This window comes from Oncorhynchus nerka, linkage group LG21 (assembly GCF_034236695.1).
Source record: "Oncorhynchus nerka isolate Pitt River linkage group LG21, Oner_Uvic_2.0, whole genome shotgun sequence".
NCBI lineage: Eukaryota > Metazoa > Chordata > Actinopteri > Salmoniformes > Salmonidae > Oncorhynchus > Oncorhynchus nerka.
In genome coordinates this window covers 240,121-265,865 of record NC_088416.1, presented here as the reverse complement: position 1 = coordinate 265,865, position 25,745 = coordinate 240,121, and the positions used below count along the sequence as shown (strand labels likewise).

The 25,745-nt window shown below is 44.7% G+C and overlaps 1 protein-coding gene across 3 annotated transcripts in view; it reads right to left on the bottom strand.

Annotated features, from left to right (window-relative positions):
* Positions 1-1,709: 1,709 nt before the first annotated feature.
* The window catches only part of LOC115103667 (neuronal-specific septin-3-like), a 34,319-nt gene continuing 10,283 nt past the window's right edge, over positions 1,710-25,745 (bottom strand). For 2 of the 3 annotated variants that reach the window (XM_029624510.2, XM_029624511.2), the window contains exons 2-10: positions 13,895-14,158; positions 13,562-13,690; positions 12,777-12,858; positions 12,361-12,498; positions 11,562-11,679; positions 6,101-6,196; positions 5,609-5,705; positions 3,853-3,904; positions 1,710-3,678 (exon numbers count right to left, since the gene is read on the bottom strand). In XM_029624510.2, coding sequence (XP_029480370.1) covers positions 3,549-3,678; positions 3,853-3,904; positions 5,609-5,705; positions 6,101-6,196; positions 11,562-11,679; positions 12,361-12,498; positions 12,777-12,858; positions 13,562-13,690; positions 13,895-14,156 — 1,104 coding nt within the window. In that variant the 5' untranslated portion in view covers positions 14,157-14,158 and the 3' untranslated portion in view covers positions 1,710-3,548. The remainder of the gene's footprint in view (positions 3,679-3,852; positions 3,905-5,608; positions 5,706-6,100; positions 6,197-11,561; positions 11,680-12,360; positions 12,499-12,776; positions 12,859-13,561; positions 13,691-13,894; positions 14,159-25,745) is intronic. The other variant, XM_065006154.1, reaches the window with a different exon arrangement.

The window sequence follows — 25,745 nt, the reverse complement described above, 5'->3', positions numbered from 1 at the left end:
TGTTTGCAAATGTATTAAAAATAAGAAACAGAAATATCTTATTTACATGTATTCAGACCCTTTGCTATGAGACTCGAAATTGAGCTCAGGTGCATCCTGTTTCCATTGAAATTTTTCTTCAACTTGATTGGAGTCCACCTGTGGTAAATTTGGAAAGGCACACACCTGTCCATATGAGGTCCCACAGTTGACAGTGCATGTCAGAGCAAAAACCAAGCCATGAGGTCGAAGGAATACGAGACAGGATTGTGTCGAGGCACAGAGCTGGGGAAGGGTACCAAAATACTTCTGAAGCATTGAAGGTCTCCAAGAACACAGTGACCTACATAATTCTTAAATGGAAGAAGTTTGAAACCACCAAGGCTCTTTCTAGAGCTGGCTGCCCGGCCAAACGGAGCAAATCGGGGGAGAAGGGCCTTGGTCAGGGAGGTGACCAAGAACCTGATGGTCACTCTGACAGAGCTCCAGAGTACCTAAGTGGAGATGGGAGAACCTTCTAGAAGGACAACCATCTCTGCAGCACTCCACCAATCAGGCCTTTATGGTAGAGTGGCCAGATAGAAGCCACTCCTCAGTAAAAGGCACGACAGCTCACTTGGAGACACCTAAAGGACTCTCAGACAATGAGAAGCAAGATTCTCTGGTCTGATGAAACCAAAATTGAACTCTTTGGCCTGAATACCAAGTGTTACATCTGGAGGAAATCTGGCACCATCCCTACAGTGAAGCATGGTGGTGGCAGCACCATGCTGTGGGGATGTTTTTCAGCAGCAGAGACTGTGAGTCAGGATTGAAGGAAAGATGAATGGAGCAAAGTACAGAGATCCTCGATGAAAACCTACTTCATAGCGCTCAGAACCTCAGACTGGGTCGAAGGTTCACCTTCCAACAGGACAACGACCCTAAGCACACAGCCAAGACTATGCAGCAGTAGCTTCTGGACAAGCCTTGAGTAGCCCATCCAGAGCCCGGATTTGAACCCGATCTAACATCTCTGGAGACACCTGAAAATAGCTGTGCAGCGACGCTCCCAGTCCAACCTGACAAAGCTTGAGAGGATCTGCAGAGAATGGGAGAAACGCACCAAATACAGGTGTGCCAAACTTGTAGTGTGCTACCCAAGACTCGAGGCTGTAATCACTGCCAAAGGTGCTCAACAAAGTACTGAGTATAGGGTCTGAATACTTATGTAAATGTAATGTAAACCTGTTTTTCCTTTGTCATTATGGGGTATTGTGTGTACATTTGAGGGGGAAAAAAACAAATATAATACATTTTAGAATAAGGCTGTAAAGTAACAAAATGTGAAAAAGTAGAGGGGTCTGAATACTTTCCGAATGCACTGTATGGAGTAAAAATTACATTATTTTCTTTAGGAATGTAGTAGAGTAAAAGTAAAAGTTGTAAAAAATATAAATAGTTCTTAGTACTTAAGAAGTACTTTAAAGTAGTTTTACTTCAGTACTCTACACCACTGATTAATTTACAAGCACAATTGTCTCCATAGTTCCTGGGAGGGGGAAATGTACCCATTTGTGATTCATACATTGAAATTGTATTGAAACAGGAGGACCAGTAGGGAGCACCCTTCCCTCTCTGTATGTAAATACAAAATGTACGGTATTTCCAAATGTGAACTATTGTCAAGTATAGGCAATACAGAGATAATAAAGAATGAATTAAGATAAGAAAATGAGTCAATACACTACTCAAGAGATGGCAAAAGTACTTTTATTAAATAAACAATAAATTACTATAAATAATACACGAATATATAAATAATGAATGCAATACTGAATTGACATCTCAGCATATCAGAACAACTTTTAAGAAAAATGGGTTTTAAATTAAACAATAACAGGAAATTCACAGCCAAAAGTTTCACTGCTGTTTTTAAGAGATGTGGAATGATTTGAGTTACTTTAGTGATGCATTGTTATTAGAGGTTGGTTGATGTACACACCACGTTCAAAAATGGTTAATGTATTGAAATGACTGTGCATTGATATGCGAGCTGGGGATATCCTTAAATGAAAATGACAGAAGGACTAGGAGAGATGTTTCCTGACATGCACACATAAAAACATTGTATAGAAACAAGTTGTTTTTTTGTATTATTTAAATTGTTCCTTGAAAAAACGTCTTCACTAATACCACACTAATGATATACAACTACACATTTCCAAACGTTAGACACCAAATTGAGTCACTTCTCACTCACACACACATACAAACACACACACGCTGTATGATTGTAGAAATTTTTTGCGGGGAAACCCAGTTTAGATCAAAAGTGAATTGTTTGATAAATATAGTGAAACTTAATTGCTTGTAGGCTACTTCTGGAATACCTGTGCTCTATCGAAGGGTGATTTCCATAAGAAACCTTGGTAAACATTACCATGTCATAACTGATCATAACTGGTTATATTTGGACTGATTACTCTGGTAAAGGAGGACTTGTTGTAAACATGCACTGGGCATGGGTCACCAGATGAAGTGGAGGGAGTGAATAGGAGGGAGGGAAGTAAACTATAGAGATAGATACCAGACTAAAAAGAGACATACATCTATCTAAGTCTATGAGTAAACCATTTCCTGTCACAGGGTGAGTATGCGCAGGGAAAGCGCTGCCCTCGTGTGGCAGAGAGAAGGAAAGCCGGCATTAAAGAGTTAAAGGGAATTGGCACGTCACTTTGACATCAGAGCTTTCAAAAAAGCCCACAAAAGTTGTGTATGGCAAAGAACATTTCAGACTGTGATTTCTATATTTTGTGCAATTTAAAGATAACGTGACAAAATACCTATATTGTAAATAAATAAAGCCCTTTGTCAATTCATATTTACGTCACAATGCTTCCGTGGAAGTTGAGGTGCTCATTTACCAGCCCCATCATAAAAGTATTTCAGCACAAAATCAATTCTTATGGTGGCAGCTACATAACATACTGTATACTTACAGGGCAAGGATGAGTAGAGCACAAGGTGAGCGGAAATAGGAAATCCATTTTTTATGAATAAAGGGAATTCCCTCGAATTTGAAGTACTTCATTTGATTCATTCCCTTCAATCCCAAAATTCTTTGGGTTGCAGATTTAGCTGGGGGTGGCGGATGGGGTCTTCCTTGGGTCTTCCTGCGGGGGGCGGCGGATGGGTTCTTCCTGGGGCATACATCTACACATCTACATTATAACAAAAATAACAAAATAAATTTGCAGTGGCGGCCACTATTTATTGCGCCGATGCTAAATGCATATAGGGGAAACACTGGGGTTGGCCTTGTTTTGGATTGCAGGATCAAAGGTTAATCCCAGGTGTAACTGGGATGTGAATGTGGGTGGTTTAGGACGATGGGCGGAGGAAAGGGAGACGTAGGACGTGTTTTGGAATGAAAGCTCTCCTAACATGATATTTTGACAATGAATTCCACATCTATAATGTTCTCCAAAGCATGCAGTGATGCTCATATCACAACATAGATTTGTCGATCAATATCTTTTGATCTCTCTGTTTATCTCTCTCTCTTTCCTTAATCCCTAGTCCTAAATTTAAAGGTTGCTCTCCTGAGTGTTGTTGGCCGAGATGGGGTGCAGACCTCCGTTGTCGTTGAGTCTCCTGGCGCGGTAGGTTTCATAGTGGATGTTGTGGGTGACTTCCTTCAGGTCCTGGAGGTGAGACCTGGGAGGGAGAGTGGAGAGAGGGCGGGCATTAGCTGATAGCTACATACAGTTGGATTTGGTCACTAAAGTGAACTTCAAAGCCATAAGAGACTCATCTGTAATTGTATTGTAAGAATAGGAAAGCTATAAAGCATTAGTAAAAGATAGATCAATGTACGATTGATTGCTTTACCTGATGAGGAAATCTCGTAGCAGAGCAAATTCGCAGTGATTGGGATTTTCAACTGCAACAAAATACAAGAAAGAACCCATTTGGCATAAAAAAATCTGAATCACATTTGCTTCACATGTCTGAGCCTGGGACCAACTACAGTATGACAACCTCCATAAATCCATTCCCTCTGCCTCTCTGAGGAGAAAGGTCAACATAATACGCTTGGCATTAACTTCTCTAGGGTAGGGGGCAGCATTGGGAATTTTGGATGAAAAGCGTGCCCAAATTAAACTGCCTGCTACTCAGCCATAAAAGCTAGAATATGCATACTAGATTTGCATATAAAACACTCTGAAGTTTCTAAAAACTGTTTGAATGATGTCTGTGAGTATAACAGAACTCATATGGCAGGCAAAAAGCTGAGAAAAAATCCAACCAGGAAGTGGGAAATCTGAGGTTTGTAGTTTTTCGACTCTTAGACTATCGAATACACAGTGTCTATGGGGTCATATTGCGCTTCCTAAGGCTTCCACTAGATGTCAACAGTCTTTAGAACCTTGTTTGATGTTTCTACTGTGAAGTGGGGGTGAATAAGAGGGGAATGAGTCAGAGGTCTGCCAGAGAGCCACGAGCTCAGTCTTGCGCGTTCACGTGAGAGTGACCTCTGTTCCATTGCAATTCTACAGACAAAGGAATTCTCCGGTTGGAACACTAATGAAGATTTATGTTAAAAACATCCTAAAGATTGATTCTATACATCGTTTGACATGTTTCTACGGACTGTAACGGAACTGTTTGACTTTTCGTCTGCTCCTAGTGATCGCGCGTCGTGAGTTTGGATTGTGTACTGAAGGCGCGAACAAAAATGAGGTATTTGGACATAAATGATGGACATTGTCAAACAAAACAAACATTTATTGTGGAACTGGGATTCCTGGGAGTGCATTCTGATGAAGATCATCAAAGGTGAGTGAATATTTATAATGCTATTTCTGACTTCTGTTGACTACACAACATGGCGAATATCTGTTTGGGTTGTTTTTGTCTCTGAGCGCTGTACTCAGATTATAGCATGGTGTGCTTTTTCTGTAAACTTTTTTTGAAATCTGACACAGCGGTTGCATTAAGGAGAAGTGGATCTAAAATTCCATGCATAACAGTTGTATCTTTTAGCAATGTTTGTTATGAGTATTTCTGTAAATTGATGTGGCTCTCTGCAAAATCACCGGATGTTTTGGAACTACTCAACGTAACGCACCAATGTAAACTCAGATTTTTGGATATAAATATGAACTTTACAGAACAAAACATACATGTATTGTATAACATGAAGTCCTATGAGTGTCATCTGATGAAGATCATCAAAGGTTAGTGATTAATTGTATCTATATTTCTTCTTTTTGTGACTCCTCTCTTAACCACCCTTAACCACTGCGCCACCTGGGAGGCCCGTAGTGACTCCTCTCTTTGGCTGGAAAAATGGCTGTGTTTTTCTGTGACTTGGCTCTGACCTAACATAATCGTTTGGTTTGCTTTCGTCGTAAAGCCTTTTTGAAATCGGACACTGTAGCTGGATTTACAACAAGTGTATCTTTAAAATGGTGTAAAATACATGTATGTTTGAGGAATTTTAGTTATGGGATTTTTGTTTTTTTGAATTTGACGGCCTGCAGTTTTACTGGCTGTTGACGAGGTTCGACGCTACCGTCCCACGTACCCTAGAGAGGTTAATATTGGACCTAATTAATTATATTGAGGTTATAAATAAACCTACCTTCTACCACACCCCAGGCTGTCTTCCTCCCCAGAACCCTTTTGCCGTTCACTTGGAACTCCTTGTCGCTGCCCACCACTGCAAAGGGCATGGTCTCCTGTGAACAGACTCGTTTAAACAGGGTTCAATTGGACGAGGAAAACATAAGAAATGTACAAATCCCGTGCAATAGACAGAGTCAGGAGATATTATTCTTCTGAGGAGGGGTGTCAGAAAGACAGCTAAAATGACAAAGAAGCAGAAAGATAGAATAAGAGAAATAGTCTGATATTCATATGAAATTAATTTCAATATTTGAATTGCCTAATCATTTTGGCAATCGCTATTTTGCATGCTCATCCCTTTGAGGCATGGGAGAAAAAGAGGGAGAAGTACAAATGTATTCCACTTGAGAGGAAGAGTATTAGGGAGACATAATCAATTGAAGTGATTGAGTCCTTTACAGTAGAATGTAAGGTCATGGATTTCAAAAATTGGAACAGAGCCCCTTACCCTAATCTTGTCATTTTCATTCTTATCCTCCATGTCATCATCAAACTCATTCTGCGGGTAGTACTCAATCCCATGCGTCTCCAGCTCCTTCCTCACCTAAGAGATGAAGAGGAGGCAGAGGTTACATATCCTAATGTGCACTAGAATAATGTGTTCCCTCATGATCTGGTTATCCATAACAAGTTCTACCATGACTTCTATCTAGACCAGGGATATTCAACCTGGGGTCCGCGGCCCCTAGTACAGCTGGGGGTCCGTGAAAATATAGATACCAAAGAGCTCCAAAGAGCTCTATTTTCATGTCATCCAACAAATCTAAACGCCTGGAGTTTACTCACTGGCATTGGTACTTGGATTGGAACAGGTGCTTTGGACAGATGACATGAAAATAGTGCTCTTTGGCCACGCACACCAGTGCTGGATTTGGTGTCTAAAAAAGAATGCATTAGCAGAAAAGAACCCCATACCCACTGTAAAATATGGTGGAAGATCTTTGATGTTATGGGGCTATTTTGCTTCCAGTGGTCCTGCGGCCCTTGTTAAGGTCAACAGCATCATTAACTTTACCCAGTTCCAGGACATTTTTGCCAAAAACATCAAAATCCACAAAGAAATGGTTAATTGGCCACAAAATCATAATTTTGCAATGGCAACCTCAGTCTCTGGACTTGAAACACATTCAAAACCTGTGGTTTGTATTGAAGAGGGCAGTCCATAAGTGCAGACAAAGGAAATCAAGGATTCGGGAGGATTCTATATAGAGGAATGGTCTAAGATCCCTTCCAATGTGTTCTCCAACTTATAAAACATTTTAGAAAAAGGCTCAGTGCCATTACCCTCACAAGGTGAGGTATTAAAAAGTATTGAAAACAGGGGAGTCAATCATTTTGAACACTACCTTTTTGAGGAAAAAAAGTATTACTTTCTTATTTTTGCTAATCTTTAACAAGGGTATAAATAATTTCAGACCCCACTGTATGTATGTATGTATATATATATATATATATATACACAGTGGGGCAAAAAAATATTTAGTCAGCCACCAATTGTGTAAGTTCTCCCACTTAAAAAGATGAGGCCTGTAATTTTCATCATAGGTACACTTCAACTATGACAGACAAAATGAGAAAAAAAAATCCAGAAAATCACATTGTAGGATTTTTTATTTATTTATTTGCAAATTATGGTGGAAAATAAGTATTTGGTCAATAACAAAAGTTTCTCAATACTTTGTTATATACCCATTGTTGGCAATGACAGAGGTCAAACGTTTTCTGTAAGTCCTCACAAGGTTTTCACACACTGTTGCTGGTATTTTGGCCCATTCCTCCATGCAGATCTCCTCTAGAGCAGTGATGTTTTGGGGCTGTTGCTGGGCAACATGGACTTTCAACTTCCTCCAAAGATTTTCTATGGGGTTGAGATCTGGAGACTGGCTAGGCCACTCCAGGACCTTGAAATGCACTCCTTCGTTGCCCAGGCGGTGTGTTTGGGATCATTGTCATGCTGAAAGACCCAGCCACGTTTCATCTTCAATGCCCTTGCTGATGGAAGGAGGTTTTCACTCAAAATCTCACGATACATGGCCCCATTCATTCTTTCCTTTACACGGATCAGTCGTCCTGGTCCCTTTGCAGAAAAACAGCCCCAAAGCATGATGTTTCCATCCCCATGCTTCACAGTAGGTATGGTGTTCTTTGGATGCAACTCAGCATTCTTTGTCCTCCAAACACGACGAGTTGAGTTTTTACCAAAAAGTTATATTTTGGTTTCATCTGACCATATGACATTCTTCCAATCTTCTTCTGGATCATCCAAATGCTCTCTAGCAAACTTCAGACGGGCCTGGACATGTACTGGCTTAAGCAGGGGGATACGTCTGGCACTGCAGGATTTGAGTCCCTGGCGACGTAGTGTGTTACTGATGGTAGGCTTGGTTACTTTGGTCCCAGCTCTCTGCAGGTCATTCACTAGGTCCCCCCGTGTGGTTCTGGGATTTTTGCTCACCGTTCTTGTGATCTGCGTGGATCCCCAGATCGAGGGAGATTATTAGTGGTCTTGTATGTCTTCCATTTCCTAATAATTTCTCCCACAGTTGATTTCTTCAAACCAAGCTGCTTACCTATTGCAGATTCAGTCTTCCCAGCCTGATGCAGGTCTAAAATTTTGTTTCTGGTGTCCTTTGACAGCTCTTTGGTCTTGGCCATAGTGGAGTTTGGAGTGTGACTGTTCGAAGTTGTGGACAGGTGTCTTTTATACTGATAACAAGTTCAAACAGGTGCCATTAATACAGGTAACGAGTGGAGGACAGAGGAGCCTCTTAAAGAAGAAGTTACAGGTCTGTGAGAGCCTGTTTGTAGGTGACCAAATACTTATTTTCCACCATAATTTGCAAATAAATTAATTTAAAAAATCCTACAATGTGATTTTCTAACCCTTTTATTCCAATGTTTTTATGAATATCTAATATTTTAAATACATATCTACAGTAGAAAAGATGAAAATATCTTCTTTGCCAACATTATTTCTCAACTCCTAATATTGAGCTAATTACACTCATTGGAGCTAATTACACTCACTTGATCTGACATAGGCTTTGAAAAAGCACCCGCAAGTACCAGTTGCAGCAAGTGCTGCTGGCTGTTCTTAAGCTTTCTTGACATGGACACAAATGGCAAACCTTTGTTTAACCAGCTAAACAGCTACTATTATCAAAAAATGTGTTTGGAGTTACATTTTTAGCTAATAGGCTATGATTTTACACCAGGGTTCTCCAACCTTTTCTAGCATTAAAAAAAATGAAAAGTCGCGAGCTACTCATTTCTTTCTAGCTTTCAAATAGGCACATTCTTCTCTTCTCCCCTGCAACTCTTACCCAGGTCCTTAGTGTACAAGAGAAAGTAGTGCTCTATGTTTTCTGTCAATATACAGTAGAAGTCAAAAGTTTGGACACACCTACTCATTCCAGGGTTTTTCTTTATTTTTACTATTTTCTACATTGTAGAATAATAGTGAAGACATCAAAACTATGAAATAACACATATGGAATCATGTAGTAACAAAAAAATATATATTTTATATTTGAGATTCTTCAAAGTAACCACCCTTTGACTTGATGAAAGCTTTGCACACTCTTGGCATTCTCTCAACCAGCTTCATGAGGTCACCTGGAATACATTTCAATTAACAGGTGTGCATTGTTAAAAGTTCATTTGTGGAATTTCTTTCCTTCTTAATGCGTTTGGGCCAATCAGTTGTGTTGTGACACGGTCAGGTTGGTATACTGAAGATAGCCCTTTTTAGTAAAATAAAAGTCCATATTATGGCAAGAACAGCTCAAATAAGCAAAGAGAGACGACAGTCCATCATTACTTGTTTTCCTTCTTTTTTTTTTTTTATCTTTTTTTTATTTAACTAGGCAAGTCAGTTAAGAACAAATTCTTATTTACAATGACAGCCTACCAGGAAACAGTGGGTTAACTGCCTTGTTCAGGGGCAGAACGACAGATCTTTACCTTGTCAGCTCTGGGATTCGGTCCAGCAACCTTTCGGTTACTGACCCACCACTCTAACCTCTAGGCTACCTGCCGCCCCATTTAAGACATGAAGGTCAGTCAATCCGGAAAATTTCAAGAACTTCGAAAGTTTCTTCAAGTGCAGTCGCAAAAACCATCAAGCGCTATGAAACTGGCTCTCATGAGGGCCGCCACAGGAAAGGAAGACCAAGAGTTACCTCTGCTGCAGAAGATAAGTTCATTAGAGTTACCAGCCTCAGAAATCAGCAACTAACCTCACATTGCACCTCACAGAGTTCAAGTAACAGACATCTCAACATCAACTGTTCAGAGGAGACTGCGTGAATCAGGCCTTCGTAGTTGAATTGCTGCAAAGAAACCACTACTAAAGGACACCAATAAGAAGAATAGACTTGCTTGGGCCAAGAAACACGAGTAATGGGCATTAGACCGGTGGAAATCTGTCATTTGGTCTGATGAGTCCACATTTGAGATTTTTTGTTCCAACCGCCGTGTCTTTGTGAGACGCAGAGTAGGTGAACGGATGATCTCCGCATGTTTGGTTCCCACCATGAATCATTGAGGAGGAGGTGTGATGGTGTGGGGGTGCTTTCCTGGTGACACTGTCTGTGATTTGTTTAGAATTCAAGGCACACTTAACCAGCATTGCTACCACAGCATTCTGCAGCGATACGCCATCCCAACTGCGCTTAGGAGGACTATGATTTTTTTTCACAACAGAACAATGACCCAACACACCTCCAGGCTATGTAAGGGCTATTTGACCAAGAAGGAGAGTGATGGAGTGCTGCATCAGACCTGCTGCATCAGATCTGGCCTCCACAATCACCCGACCTCAACCCAATTGAGATGGTTTGGGATGAGTTGTATCGCAGAGTGAAGGAAAAGCAGCCAACAAGTGCTCAGCATATGTGGGAACTCCTTCAAGACTGTTGGAAAAGCATTCCAGGTGAAGCTGGTTGAGAGAATACCAAGAGTGTGCAAAGCTGTCATCAAGGCAAAGGGTGGCTACTTTGAAGATTCTAAAATACAACATCTATTGTTTAACACTTTTTTGGTTACTACATGATTACATATGTGTTATTTCATAGTTTTGATGTCTTCACTGTTATTCTACAATGTAGAAAATAGTAACCTGAAATAAAATGAAACCCTGGAATGAGTAGGTGTGTCCAAACTTTTGACTGGTACTGTACTTACTCATGATATACAGTACTTCTGCCAGGTAAGCCTACTTTGCAAATAACATTTAATTGAGAAGGTTTTGGGACAGGTATTTCTGTCAACCAACAAGACGGTTATCGCAATAACTGGCTAAACCCAGTGATAAACAAACGTGAGCACCACATAGACAGACGGGCAATATTGCTGGAAATGAATTGGCAGATATTGTGTCAGATTTGGCTTTTTAACCCAATAGTGGCTAACCAGGGGCGGGATAATGTCCATGTTGATTAGATAGTAGCTGAGAGCGCTTGCGATGTCTGATAATTATGAGATTTGTTTATGACAGTTTTGGGGTGGAACACCTGAAAATTGCACGTACTTTCAGAATTGTTTGGCGAGCTACTCATTGGTGGGCTGTACGATTGGGGACCTCTGTTTTACACTCTTCCAATTATAATGTGGGGAAAAAACTATCAACCAAATCTATTCATTTTAAAATGTTGATTACTTCTTGCCATTATCATTCACCTGATGATACATCTTTTTTTTGCTATGATGGGGGTCCCTGGGTTGCTGGTTTGCCTTGGCTGGGGTCCCTGGTTGAAGACCCCTGATCTAGACTCTAGTTCCACATAAAAAGTATCATCCATAAAGGTCTCTCCCTGATACATGGCTGTTGTCTCCTTTGATGCCATAGAAGTCAACAGCCATGTATTAGGGTTCATCGAGGTCAAGGGTCAAGGTATCTCATCCCTCACCCTGTGTTTGAACTCATTCTTCTCGTCAGGGGTCATGGTGTCAGACTTGGCGATGACGGGGATGATGTTCACCACACGACTTAGGTGCTTCATGAACTCAATGTCTAGCTGTCGAAGACTGAGAGAGAGAGAGAGACATTACCTTGTCAGCTGGGATAGAAACAATTAGCAATCTTACAGCAAGGCTGGCATGCATTCGTGATTCTACAAGCAGGATTGCATGCAGTGAACAAATCTTTACAAAAGCTTCCCAATTTCAACCCAAAACCCAGTCTTTTCAGAACAGTTCTATGTCTGTCTCCCGACTTTAGGACAGATACAGGCTCATTGAACAACAGTTCTGTCCCTGATCGAGGTCCTTGGGTGTAGGTGACAGCACAGAAAACATCCCGTTAACAGAAAACATCCCGTTTAGTCGCAATGATCAACGCAAGAAAAAGAACATGGCACACAGAACACTAACTGTTTATGTAAAGAGCAATTTCACAGTTCAGATGAGTTGGCTTCATCTGTTGGAGCGAACCATGTTGCCTGGTTGTGTTGTGATGTAGCTCAAGAATGTGTTTAGATCTCAAATTAAATGTCAGTACAGCTGGAAGTAAACTCATTAGAAATGAGAGAGAGAACTGAGAGGGAGTCTGTGTGTGTGCGTGAGCTTCCATGCATGCGTGCGCACGTGAACGCCAATCAGATGTCAATGAGAGATACTAGGAAGTGGCTGTAACTCGTGCATCCATATGAGCATGTTCTAAATTAGGACATTTCTATTTCTGAATCACATGATGTATTTTTAACTCACGAGTGTCCCGTTGGGGAGATAAAGTAGAGGCAGCAGTGAACTCTGGTGTCAGGGATTCGCTTCTTTCGAGCAATATTGACCTCTTCCTTCAGGAACTTCTCATACTGTTCGTTGATGTACTTGGAGATGGGATCCCAGCTGCAGATGGATGGAACATGGTGGGTGTTAGGAATATACAGTATAAATACACACAAAAGCGTTATAGCCGTGGTGGGTAGTTGGGTACGGTCAGGATAAGGAGAATGTACAGTATGTACATAGTTTGGCAGTTCTATTCCTATCTGAATCATATGCACGGTTGAATCTAAATCCTACGCATGCCATTGTGCTTAACTAATTGAAAAATGTAGTGACCCCAAACAAAACATAGACTGTGTGTAAGTGCACAATAATGAACATTCTTCCCACATGCTCACCAGTTTTCATTGTTGATCTGATCACCAAAACCCGGTGTGTCGATTACTGTCAACTTCATCTTCACTCCGCCCTCCTCGATCACTGCAACGTTCAATACAACGTTCAATACAACGTCAATACAACGTTCAATACAACGTTCAATACAACGTTCAATACAACATTCACACTGTAAGTACTTTTGCCAAAATCAAGTGACAAAAAGTTAAACACGCAACCAGTCAATAAATGATATGTGCGTTTTGTCCTTGTCTCGTAGATGGGGATTTTTCTTTGATGTCAGTGAGGATGACAAATGTGCAACGATGCAGAAATAAAGCTAGCAGTACAGTGTTTTTGGCCAGACAGAAAAAGACGGAAGCTCTTCTCTGCCTCTGTGTCTGTCTGGGATGCCAGGTGGGCGGCACATGCCAGCTGTGCCAGTCTAAGACACCTCAGGGCATATTCTGTCAAGTCTTTCGAAGCCCGCGGCTCTGCGCATGGCAGTGCAACACTGCAGCCCCTGCAGTCAACACAACCTAGTGTATGGTTATAAATGCCATCACTACAACATTATAACATGAATTGGCCTCTGAAAGCTAACCAAACAACCGAACCAAGCAAATGACAGCTCTAATCAAATATCAACAGTAGAAGATACACACATACTCACACACAAACACTCCCACGCACACACTCTATCCCTCTCTCTCTTGCACACACACACACACACACACACACACACACACACACACACACTCTATCCCTCTCTCTCTTGCTCCCACACACACATAAATGTCTCTCTCACCGTGGGACACAGCCTTGATCTCCACTGTCTTGGGGATCTTATGCTCGCTGCCCCATCCTGAGCTCCACCTGCTGACCTGGGACTTGAACAGCGTGTTCACCAGCGTTGACTTCCCCAGCCCGCTGTGACCTGAGAGAGAGGGTGGAGGGAGAGCATGGTTTGAGGCATGATGTTGTTGAGGAAGAGAGACAGAACAAGGGAGAGGCACGACTTCATTTCATGTTTCATGTCTCTGTGTTTGCTCACACCATGGGTTCACTTACTCTTCAGAAAGACACTAAATACATCAATCATACCAGACACAAACAGAAGAGGTTGTCCTTCCTTACTTACCCACTATCATAATATTGAAGTCGAAACCAGCCTTCATGGTCTTCTTCCTCATCTGCTCGATGATGGTGTCAATCCCAATGTATCCCAGCAACGTGGATCCACCGCCAGAGTGTCCCAACCCGGGAACTCGATCAACCCCGACCCCGCCACCTAGCCCTGATGGTCCATGGGGTGCTGTGGGGGATGGTGCTGCCACATGAGGGGGCTTGGCAGGGACAACAGGTTTGGGTCTCACTTCAGGGGGAACAATGGACTCTGACATGTCTGGAGGGTAAAACAGGCTTTTATTAGGCCTATTTCATTGGGCTATATACTGTACAGTACCTTCAGAAATTATTCATACCCCTTGACTTTTTCCACATATCGTTGTGTTACAGCCTGAATTTAAAAGGGATTCAATTGAGAAGTTGTGTCACTGGCCTACACCTAATATCCCATTATGTCAAAGTGGAATTATGTTTTTAGACATGTTTATACATTTATTAAAAATGAAAAACTGAAATGTCTTGAGTCAATAAGTAGCCAACCCCTTTGTTGCGGCAAGCTTAAATAAGTTCTGTAGAAAAAAAAACTTAACTAGTCATATAATAAGTTGCATTGACTCACTCTGTCTGCAATAATAGTGTTTAACATTAAATAGTGTTTAACATTTGAATGACTACCTCATCTCTGTACTCTACACATACAATTATCTGTAAGGTGCCTCAGTCAGGTAGTGATGGTGAATTAATACACCCAGGCACAACAAAGACACAGGCATTCTTTCTAACTCAGTTGCCAGAAAGGAAGGAAACTTCTCACGGATTTCACCATGAGGCCAATGGTGACTTTAAAACAGTTACAGAGTTTAATGGCTGTGATATGAGAAAACTGAGGATGGATCAACAACATTGTAGTTACTCCACAATACTAACTTAAATGAGAGTGAAAAGAAGGAAGAAATTAACTTTATCTCCTGAATACAAAGCTTTATGTTTGGGGCAAATCCAACACAACACATCACTGAGTACCTCTCTTCATATTTTTAAGCATGATGGTGGCTGCATCATGTTATCGGTATTGTGGACGGACCACTAGAGGGCAGGCTGGGCTCATGGATAGTTGCCCAACAGAGCCTGGGAGACAAGGTAACCAGAGTCAATTAAGCACAGCTGACGGTACTAATGAGATACTCTCCTTCCCCTATAAAAGAGAGAATGGAACCAGAAGGAAGGGGAAACTATCTCTGGAAGATGGCCACCGAGAGAGAGAAGCTGTGCTGAAGGAACCACTAAGACGGTGACAAAACCGTGATTTATGTTTGTTGTAGTTTAAAGATTATCCTATTGTGTTCTTGTTTCATCTGGAGAAGAAGATGTGTGTTTTTCCTTGGAAGATTTTTCATTGATTATGTTTGAATGTTTTTGTTGACAAAATACTCTCAATAGAGAACCGTGTTCAATCAGAAAACCCTTTTTCCTGACTCGTTTATTCCACCTTCCCGCTTTAGAGTGACGCCTAATTACTTGGTACGCTCACATTGGTGGAGGATACGGGCATTAGGTGGACGAGTGACACAAGGATAAGTGAGTAAATCAAGATTCTTCCAGTAGACCCGGAGGAACCATTCAAGAACAATGGATAACGCCCTACTACAACAATTGATCACGGCACAGCGGACAACCATAGAACTCCTGCAACAACAGCTGAACCGACTAGAAGAACCTAGAGTTAAGCCAAGAGCGGCTGCTCACGCCATCTTACCTCGTCTCTCCAAGGAGGATGATATTGAGGCCTTCCTCATGACCTTCGAAAGGACGGCCACCTTGGAAGAGTGGCCGCCCACAGAATGGGCGAGCGCATTAGCCCCTCTTTTGACCGGGGTGGCTCAGGAAGCCTATTTTGACCTGGATTCCCACGAAGCTGCGGACTATGGGCGACTAAAAACCGAGATCCTGTCCCGGTACCAGCTGACTGCCAGAGATAGGGCTGTAAAGTTCCATCAATGGACCTATACAGCTGATCAACCCGTCCGTGCCCAGATCTTCGCCTTAATACGACTGACGAAACAGTGGCTAGAACCTGGAAAGGGAGTAGGACATGTGATAGAGACTCTCGTAGTGGACAAGATATTGAGAGAATTACCCAGTGACTTACAAAGGGTTGTGGGGCAAGCCAACCCGTTGTCAGCTGACGACATAGCCCAGGCGGTGGAAACATATCGGTCTACAGGGGAGTTGTTAAAAAGTGACAAGGAGGAACGGAAGGAGTCTTGCAATCCCGTACCACGACTCACCCCGGCGCGCTCGCCACCGAAACGTCCAAGCCCCTCCCGGAGGTGGGAGAAGTCAGCCACCACACAGCAGGGTCGGTGTTATAAATGTCAGTCTCCCAACCATTATGCCCCACAATGTCCTAGCAAGGATGAGCCCATGGTCACGGAGTCATCACTGCCTACCCCCACACATCCCGTTTTGAGGGGGCAGGATCAACACTGTTGGTTAGCAGAGATAGCCCCAGCCTCAGAGATTCCGGTGCAAGTCGAAGGACAAGATGTGGTAGCTATTCTCGACTCGGGAAGTATGGTTACGTTAGTAGAGGAGCGGATGGTGACCTCCGCAACACTGCTACCAGACAAAGTAGCCGTATCCTGTATCCATGGAGACACCCACTATTACCCCACTGTGAATCTGCCTATTCTCACTCCAAAAGGAAGGTGTACAGTCAGGGCCGGGAAAGTGCCACAGCTGAAGGTGCCATTATTGATCGGGAGAGACTGTCCCTTATATAAGGAGCTTCGGCAGATGACGTTATGCACGGGAAGAAGGGGGACAGGAAAGAAGAGAAAATCCAAGCCCGAGGTAGTAGTCCTACAAGGAGACGTAGCGCGTCCTCGTCCTCTGCAGCAGAGGAAGAAATAGCGACCCAACGTTTACGACAGATATTCCAAGAAACCACCGATGAAGACACATGTGAAGGGCTATACACAACGCAGGAAGGAAGGAGCAACCAGGCGTTAAGGGATATATTTGAAGCTCCATCCGAGGAGGGAACCTGGAAGGGATTCTCCTCGGTCACCCCTGATGGGGATGTGGAACAACCTCCACATCCCTCTACCGAGGTCGACCTGCCCCAGGAATTAAAGGGACAGTTCGGCACCTCGCAGCATAGAGACCCAGACCTAAGGGAGGCCATGAGGAAGGTGAAGGTGATCGACGGGAGGAACGTCGACGGATCAGGTGAGCCCCCTCTTCCTTACTATGCAATCAGGCGGGGTCTCTTATACTGGGTCGTACGACGAAGGGGGGGAAAACCAGGAATTACTAATGGTGCCTAGGCCATACAGAGATACAGTTCTACAGTTAGCCCATTCCCACGTCCTAGGAGGACACCTGGCACGAGACAAGACTATTGACAGAATCATGCAGAGATTCTATTGGCCCCGGGTCACCCGGGATGTGGCCAGGTATTGTAGGACGTGTGATCAATGTCAACCTACAGCCCCACGGCCACACCTACGTAACCCTTTGATTCCTCTCCCCATCATAGAGACTCCCTTTGAACGCATAGCTATGGACCTCGTAGGACCCCTCCCAAAATCCGCCAGAGGACACGAGTACATCCTAGTGGTTATAGATTACGCTACCAAGTTCCCGGAGGCCATACCCCTGCGTAACATGTCGTCAACGGGAATTGCCAAGGAGTTATTCCTGATGTTCTCTCGTGTGGGCCTCCCCAAGACTATCTTGACTGATCAAGGAACCCCGTTCATGTCCCGGTTGATGAAGGACTTGTGTCGGTTATATCAGGTTCAACAGATACGTACAAGCATATTCCACCCTCAAACAGACGGGTTGTGTGAACGCTTGAACAAAACGATAAAAAGCATGTTGAGAAGGGTGGTGTCCCGAGATGGGAAAAACTGGGACATGCTTCTCCCACACTTAATGTTTGCCCTGCGAGAAGTACCCCAGGCATCCACTGGATTCTCTCCGTTTGAATTGCTCTATGGCAGACCCTGTCGAGGAATCCTCGACTTAGCCAAGGAGACCTGGGAGACCCAACCATGCCCCTTTCGATCCACAATAGAACACGTTACCCTGATGAGAGACCGCCTGTCAGCAGTGTGGCCCATAGTCAAGGAGCATATGGAGAAGGCCCAAAGGACCCAAGGCCGGGCCTATGATAAGTCTGCGACCCCCGTGAGTTCACCGTGGGAGAGAAAGTGATGGTGCTTGTGCCCACGGCCGAACATCGCTTGCTGGCGCAGTGGAGGGGGCCCTACGAGGTAATGAAAAGGGTCTCACCGGTCAATTACCTCATCAAGCAACCTGACAGGAGGAAGAAGGTCCAAATCTATCACATAAACCTGCTGAAGACATACCATGGACGAGAGGAGGAGGTGGCTTTGATGGCCCTGGAGGGCAAAGGAAAAGAGGAGGCTCTACCACAGGTGCGCCGTGGCCAAACTCTCCTACCGGAGCAGTCAAGACAGCTAGACAAGCTGATTATGAACTTCGGTCGAATATTCTCTCCATTCCCAGGACAAACAGATGTCCTGTTCCACCATATCCACACTGAACCCGGCAAGAAGGTGCATATCCGCCCTTACAGGATTCCTGAGGCTCGCAGAGTCATCGCTAAGAAAGAGGTGAGGGAGATGTTGAGGATGGGCGTGATCGAGCCCTCGACGAGTGAGTGGTCCAGTCCCATAGTCCTGGTCCCCAAATCCGATGGTAGTATGAGACTCTGCAACGACTTTAGGGGCGTGAATGCCATCTCTACCTTCGATGCGTATCCCATGCCCCGCGTGGATGAACTCTTGGAGCGCTTAGGAAAGGCCAAGTTCATCACTACCCTGGATTTGACGAAGGGATATTGGCAAGTGCCGGTGGCTCCGGAGGATCGCCCAAAGACTGCCTTCGCCACTCCAGAGGGGCTTTTCCAGTATGTGAGGATGCCCTTCGGACTGCACGGTGCCGCTGCAACCTTCCAACGCCTCATGGATGCCATTCTACGGCCCCATCAAGAGTATGTAGCGGCGTACATAGACGATGTGGTCATCCACAGCGAGGACTGGGATAGTCACCTCCTGCGATTACGGGCGGTGCTCGTGAGTTTGGAAGCCACAGGGTTGACAGCCAATCCAAATAAATGCTGCCTGGGTTTGTCCGAAGCGGAATACCTGGGGTACACCGTGGGGAATGGGAAAATACGCCCACAGGCAGAGAAGACCAGGGCAATTCGTGACTGGCCTCGACCCCGGACCAAGCGAGACGTTCGGGCCTTCTTAGGGATAACAGGATATTATCGCCGTTTTATCCCGGGATATGCAACCATTGCCAACCCCTCACAAACCTCATCAGGAAAAACCTGCCAAACCAGGTAGAGTGGAAAGACGAGACGGAAGAGGCCTTTCAATTGTTAAAAGATGGCCTGTGTTCTGATCCCGTTCTACAGGCTCCGGACTTCTCACAAGAGTTCATTGTGCAGGTCGACGCCTCGGATACAGGGCTCGGGGCCGTACTAGCTCAGGGTAAAGGTGAAGCAGAGAAGCCGATTCTCTTCATTAGTAGGAAACTCAGCGATCGGGAACAGAGGTATGCGACCGTAGAGAAAGAGGCCTTAGCCATCAAGTGGGCCCTCGATTATCTCCGGTACTACCTACTGGGTCGGAGGTTTGCATTAGTTACTGACCATGCGCCCCTCACGTGGATGGCTGGTAAGAGAAACAATAACAACAGAATAGCCAGATGGTTTTTGTCTTTACAACCATTCTCTTTCCATGTCATCCACAGGGCCGGATCGAGGAACGGGAATGCAGACGCGCTGTCCCGACGCGACCAAGACGGTGCGTCTGGCGCCCGACCCTCTGGTTCGGTCCTGGGGGGGAAGGTATGTGGACGGACCACTAGAGGGCAGGCTGGGCTCATGGATAGTTGCCCAACAGAGCCTGGGAGACAAGGTAACCAGAGTCAATTAAGCACAGCTGACGGTACTAATGAGATACTCTCCTTCCCCTATAAAAGAGAGAATGGAACCAGAAGGAAGGGGAAACTATCTCTGGAAGATGGCCACCGAGAGAGAGAAGCTGTGCTGAAGGAACCACTAAGACGGTGACAAAACCGTGATTTATGTTTGTTGTAGTTTAAAGATTATCCTATTGTGTTCTTGTTTCATCTGGAGAAGAAGATGTGTGTTTTTCCTTGGAAGATTTTTCATTGATTATGTTTGAATGTTTTTGTTGACAAAATACTCTCAATAGAGAACCGTGTTCAATCAGAAAACCCTTTTTCCTGACTCGTTTATTCCACCTTCCCGCTTTAGAGTGACGCCTAATTACTTGGTACGCTCACAGGTATGCTTGTCATCTGTCACACCCTGATCTGTTTCACCTGTCTTTGTGATGGTCTCCAACCCCCTCCATGTGTCGCCCATCTTCCCCATTATCCCCTGTGTATTTATACCTAAGTTCTCTATTTGTCTGTTGGCAGTTCGTTTTGTTCATTCAGACATACCAGCGTTTTTACCCTTGCTCTTGTCCTGTCTATAGTGCATGTTTCCTAGTTTTCTGCCTGCGACACCATCTCCTCCCAAGGAGCCACCATTGGGAGGCATGAGGAACTGCTTCGTGGCTGAACGAAGCAGTTCCTCAAACTGCTGGCTGAACTCCATGACTGGGCATCAGACATTTTGCTGGAGCAATTATGCGGGTGGTCTGGGAGGCAGCCTACCATGGTGGTAACCCCACAGCCCCTCAGTAACCCAGCTGCTGGCAGCGCCGTCTCATCGGTCACTCCACCTTCTCGGGAGCCCCACTTACCTCCCCCGGAATGCTTCAATGGAGAGCCGAGCACCTGTCGGGCATTTCTAGCTCCGTGTGCCCTCGTTTTCTAGCTTCAGCCCTCCTCCTTCCCCTTGGATCGCTCCAAGATAGTCCATCTCATCACGCTGGAGGGCCAGGAGGGCTCTCATCTGGGTTACTGCTGTATGGGAACAGCAGCCGGCCCTATGCGTTAGTCTAGAGGGGTTTGTGGGAGAGATAAAGGTTTTTTACGCCCCGTTCTCTGGGAAAGAAGCTGACCGGAAGCTGATCCAGCTTCGGCAGGACTCCCGCAGTGTGGCAGACTATGCGGTGGAGTTCTGCACGTTGGCAGTGGAGAGTGCTTGGAACCAAAAAGCACTGTTCGATATGTTCCTGCACGGTGTCTCTGAGGAGGTCAAGGACAAGCTTGCAGCTCGGGAGTTACCTACGGATCTCGATTCCCTCAATGCTTTGACCATCCGAATCAATGGACGACTACTGGAACGACGGAGGCAGAGGAAATTCGACTTTGCTTGCACGTCCAGGGATTCCACCTTGCCTCCGAGTCACCCGGAGGTCCCCAACGATCCCATTGCAGAGGGAACCAGAGGCTTCCCGGCCTTCCCCAAGAGTCGCCAAAGACGGCTGAGTCACCGCTTCCCGATACTATGCAACTAGGTAGAGCTGGGCTATCGCCAGCGGAACGGCAATACAGGATCAACACGAAGAGTTGTCTGTATTGCGGGACTCTTGGTTATTTTTTATCCTCTTGTCCTTTAAAAAAATATAGGCTCACTGGTAGGAGTGAGTAGTCTGGTGGGATATATGGAGAACTTTCCTGCCTCTCTTGCTCACACCCCTTTTCATGCCATTCTGTTGTGGGGAAACCAGTCTAAATATCTATGGGTCCTCATTAACTCTGGGACCGATGAAAGCTTTTTGGACGCTACCCTGGCTTCCGAGCTGAACATCCCCACTCAGCCCCTCTCCACTCCCATGGACGTTAGAGCGCTAGACGGGCGCTCTATAGGCCACGTCACTCATATTACCACTCCCATCAACCTACGGGTGTCAGGGAATCACAGCGAGACTATTCAATTCCTGCTCATCAAGTCTCCTCAGATTCCCATGGTTTTGGGATTCTCCTGGCGACACAATCCCCTCATCAACTGGTCTACTGGTGCCATCATGGGCTGGAGTCTGTTCTACCACGCCCACTGTGTGAAGTCAGCGCAACATGCCCTGGGACGTCTTCCTGTGAGCTTGGAAGGTGCCCCGGACATCTCTGCCATTCTCGCGGAGTACAAGGACCTTCGGGAGGTGTTCAACAATGCTCGAGACACTTCGCTTCCTCCGCACCGACCATATGACTGCGGGATTGACCATCTCACTAACACCACTGCTCCCCGGGGACGACTGTACTCGCTGTCAGATCCGGAGACCAAGGCTATGGACACCTACATTGGAGACTCCCTAACTGCATGATTTATACAGTCTTCGTCCTCTCCCGCCGGCACAGGGTTCTTCTTTGTGGAGTAGAGAGACAATAGCCTGCGCCTGTGCATCGACTACCGGGGACTCAATGACATAACGGTGAAGAACCACTACCCGCTACCACTCATCTCCTCGGCCTTCGAGCCGCTCCAGGGGCCCACCGTGTTTTCTAAGCTGGATCTACGGAACGTCTACCACCTGGTGCTGATACGGGAGGGGGACGAGTGGAAGACCACCTTCAACACGGCCAGCGACCACTACAAGTATTTGGTCATACCATTTGGCCTCACCAACGCCCCTGCTGTGTTCCAGACTCTGGTAAATGATGTTCTCCGCGACATGTTGAACCAGTTCGTCTTCATCTACATTGATGACATCATCTTCTCCCGCTCCCCCCAAGAACATGTGCTTCACGTCCGATAGGTTCTTCAATGCCTCCTGGAGAACCAGTTGTTTGTTAAGGCAGAGAAATGTGAGTTCCATCACTCCACCATCCCCTTTCTGGGGTACATCATCTGTGCTGGGAGTGTTCAGATGGATCCCAGGAAGGTGAGGGAGGTGGTAGATTGGTCCCAGTCTTTGTCCAGGGTGCAGCTACAACATTTCCTGGGGTTCGTCAACTTCTATCGCCGCTTCATCCGGGGATACAGCACCCTGGTTTCCCCCCTGTCAGCAATCACCTCTCCCAAGGTTCCGTTCACGTGGTCCCCTCCTGCTGACCGGGCGCTCCGGAACATCAAATACAGCTGCTCCCATCCTGGATCATCCTGACCCTTCCCGTCAGTTTGTGGTGGAGGCCGATGTGTCTGATGTAGAGGTGGGGGCGGTCCTGTCCCAGCGTTCTGCCCTGGAAATGAAGCTACATCCCTGCGCCTTCTCCCATCGCCTCAACACCACGAAGAAAAACTACAGTGTAGGAAATTGTGATCTTCTCGCAGTGAGGATAGCGTTGGAGGAATGGAAGCACTGGCTGGAAGGAGCGGAACACCCATTCATCGTATGGACCGACCACAAAAATCTGGAGTATCTCCACACCGCCAAATGCCTCAACTCCAGGCAAGCTAAATGGGCCCTGCTGTTCACACGGTTCAACTTCTCCCTCTCATATCGGCCAGGATCCAAGAATGTCAAGCCAGATGCACTGTCTCGCCGTTATAGCCCCACGGCTATTACCCCGGAGCCTGAGACTATCCTTCCCACCTCGTGCCTGGTAACGGCACACAGCTGGAGAATAGGGAAACAGGTCCGGTAGGTGCATCGTTCCCAGCTGAAGGAGGTCGGCATACCTTATGCCCAAATGTTTGGAGAGGCCGGTCGGCCATCCTCAAGACCACCTCCAGGTATCGAAGACAAGCGGATCGCCACAGGACCCCGGCTCCCCGGTATCATCGCGGGCAGAAGGTATGGCTGTCCACCTGGGATCTGCCCCTCTGGGTGGAATCTTGCAAACTCTTCCCCCAGTTTATCGGCCCGTTTCCCATCTCCAAAATCATTAGCCCCTCTGCTGTTTGTCTTCTGTTGCCCCGGACCCTTCGTATAAAGACATGTCTCACAGCCCTTTGTCTCCTGCTTTTCCCTTTGCTCCGGTCCTTTGCTTTCTGCCTGCCCTGACTCTAAGCCTGCCTACCGTCCCATACCTTTGTCCCACTACCCTGGTTTACCGATATAAAGAAATGGAATAGAGCTACGCACAGGCAAAATCCTAGAGGAAAACCAGGTTCAGTCTGCTTTCCAACAAACACTGGGAGACAAATTCACCTTTCAGCAGGACAATAACCTAAAACATAAATATACACTGGACTTGCTAACCAAGACGACATTAAATGTTCCTGAGTGGCAGTTTTGACTTAAAGCGGCTTGAAAATCTATGCCAAGGCTTGAAAATGGCTTGAAGAATTTTTTTAAAGGATAATGTGCAAATTAGAGGTCGACCGATTATGATTTTTCAACGCCGATACCGATACTGATTATTGGAGGACCAAAAAAAGCTGATACTGATTAATCGGCTGATTTTTAATAATGACAATTTTTAATAATGACAATTACAACAATACTGAATGAACAATGAACACTTTTATTTGAACTTAAAATACATAAATAAAATCTATTTAGTCTCAAATCAATAATGAAACATGCTCAATTTGGTTTAAATAATGCAAAAACACAGTGTTGAAGAAGAAAGTAAAAGTGCAATATGTGCCATGTAAAAAGCTAACGTTTAAGATCCTTTCTCAGAACATATGAAAGCTGGTGGTTCAATATTCCCAGTTAAGAAGTTTTAGATTGTAGTTATTATAGGAATTATGACGTGACGACTATTTCTCTCTATACCATATGTATATACATATACCTTTGATTATTGGATGTTCTTATAGGCACTTTAGTATTGCCAGCCTAATCTCAGGAGTTGATAGGCTAGAAGTCATAAACAGCGCTGTGCTTCAAGCATTGCGAAGAGCTGCTGGCAAACGCAGTAAAGTTTGAATGAATGCTTACAAGCCTGCTGCTGCCTACCACCACTCAGTCAGACTGTGCTTTCAAATATCAAATCATAGACTTAATTATAATATAATAAACACAGAAATATGAGCCCAATGTCATAATTTGGTCAAATTCGAAAACTATCATTTCGAAAACAAAATGTTTATTATTTCAGTGAAATAATTAAGTCTAAATATTGCTGTTACATTGCACAGCCTTCAATGTTATGTCATAATTATGTAAAATTCTGGCAAATTAGTTTGCAACGAGCCAGGCAGCCCAAACTGTTGCATATACCCTGACTCTGCTTGCATTGAACGCAAGAGTAGTGACACAATTTCCCTAGTGAATATTGCCTGCTAACATACATTTCTAAATTATTTCTAGACTAAATATGCAGGTTTAAAAAAATATACTTCTGTGTATTGATTTTAAGAAAGGCATTTATGTTTATAGTTAGGTACAGTGCCTTGCGAAAGTATTCGGCCCCCTTGAACTTTGCGACCTTTTGCCACATTTCAGGCTTCAAACATAAAGATATTAAAACTGTATTTTTTTGTGAAGAATCAACAACAAGTGGGACACAATCATGAAGTGGAACGACATTTATTGGATATTTCAAACTTTTTTAACAAATCAAAAACTGAAAAATTGGGCGTGCAAAATGATTCAGCTCCCTTAAGTTAATACTTTGTAGCGCCACCTTTTGCTGCGATTACAGCTGTAAGTCGCTTGGGGTATGTCTCTATCAGTTTTGCACATTGAGACTGAAATTTTTTCCCATTCCTCCTTGCAAAACAGCTCGAGCTCAGTGAGGTTGGATGGAGAGCATTTGTGAACAGCAGTTTTCAGTTCTTTCCACAGATTCTCAATTGGATTCAGGTCTGGACTTTGACTTGGCCATTCTAACACCTGGATATGTTTATTTTTGAACCATTCCATTGTAGATTTTGCTTTATGTTTTGGATCATTGTCTTGTTGGAAGACAAATCTCCGTCCCAGTCTCAGGTCTTTTGCAGACTCCATCAGGTTTTCTTCCAGAATGGTCCTGTATTTGGCTCCATCCATCTTCCCATCAATTTTAACCATCTT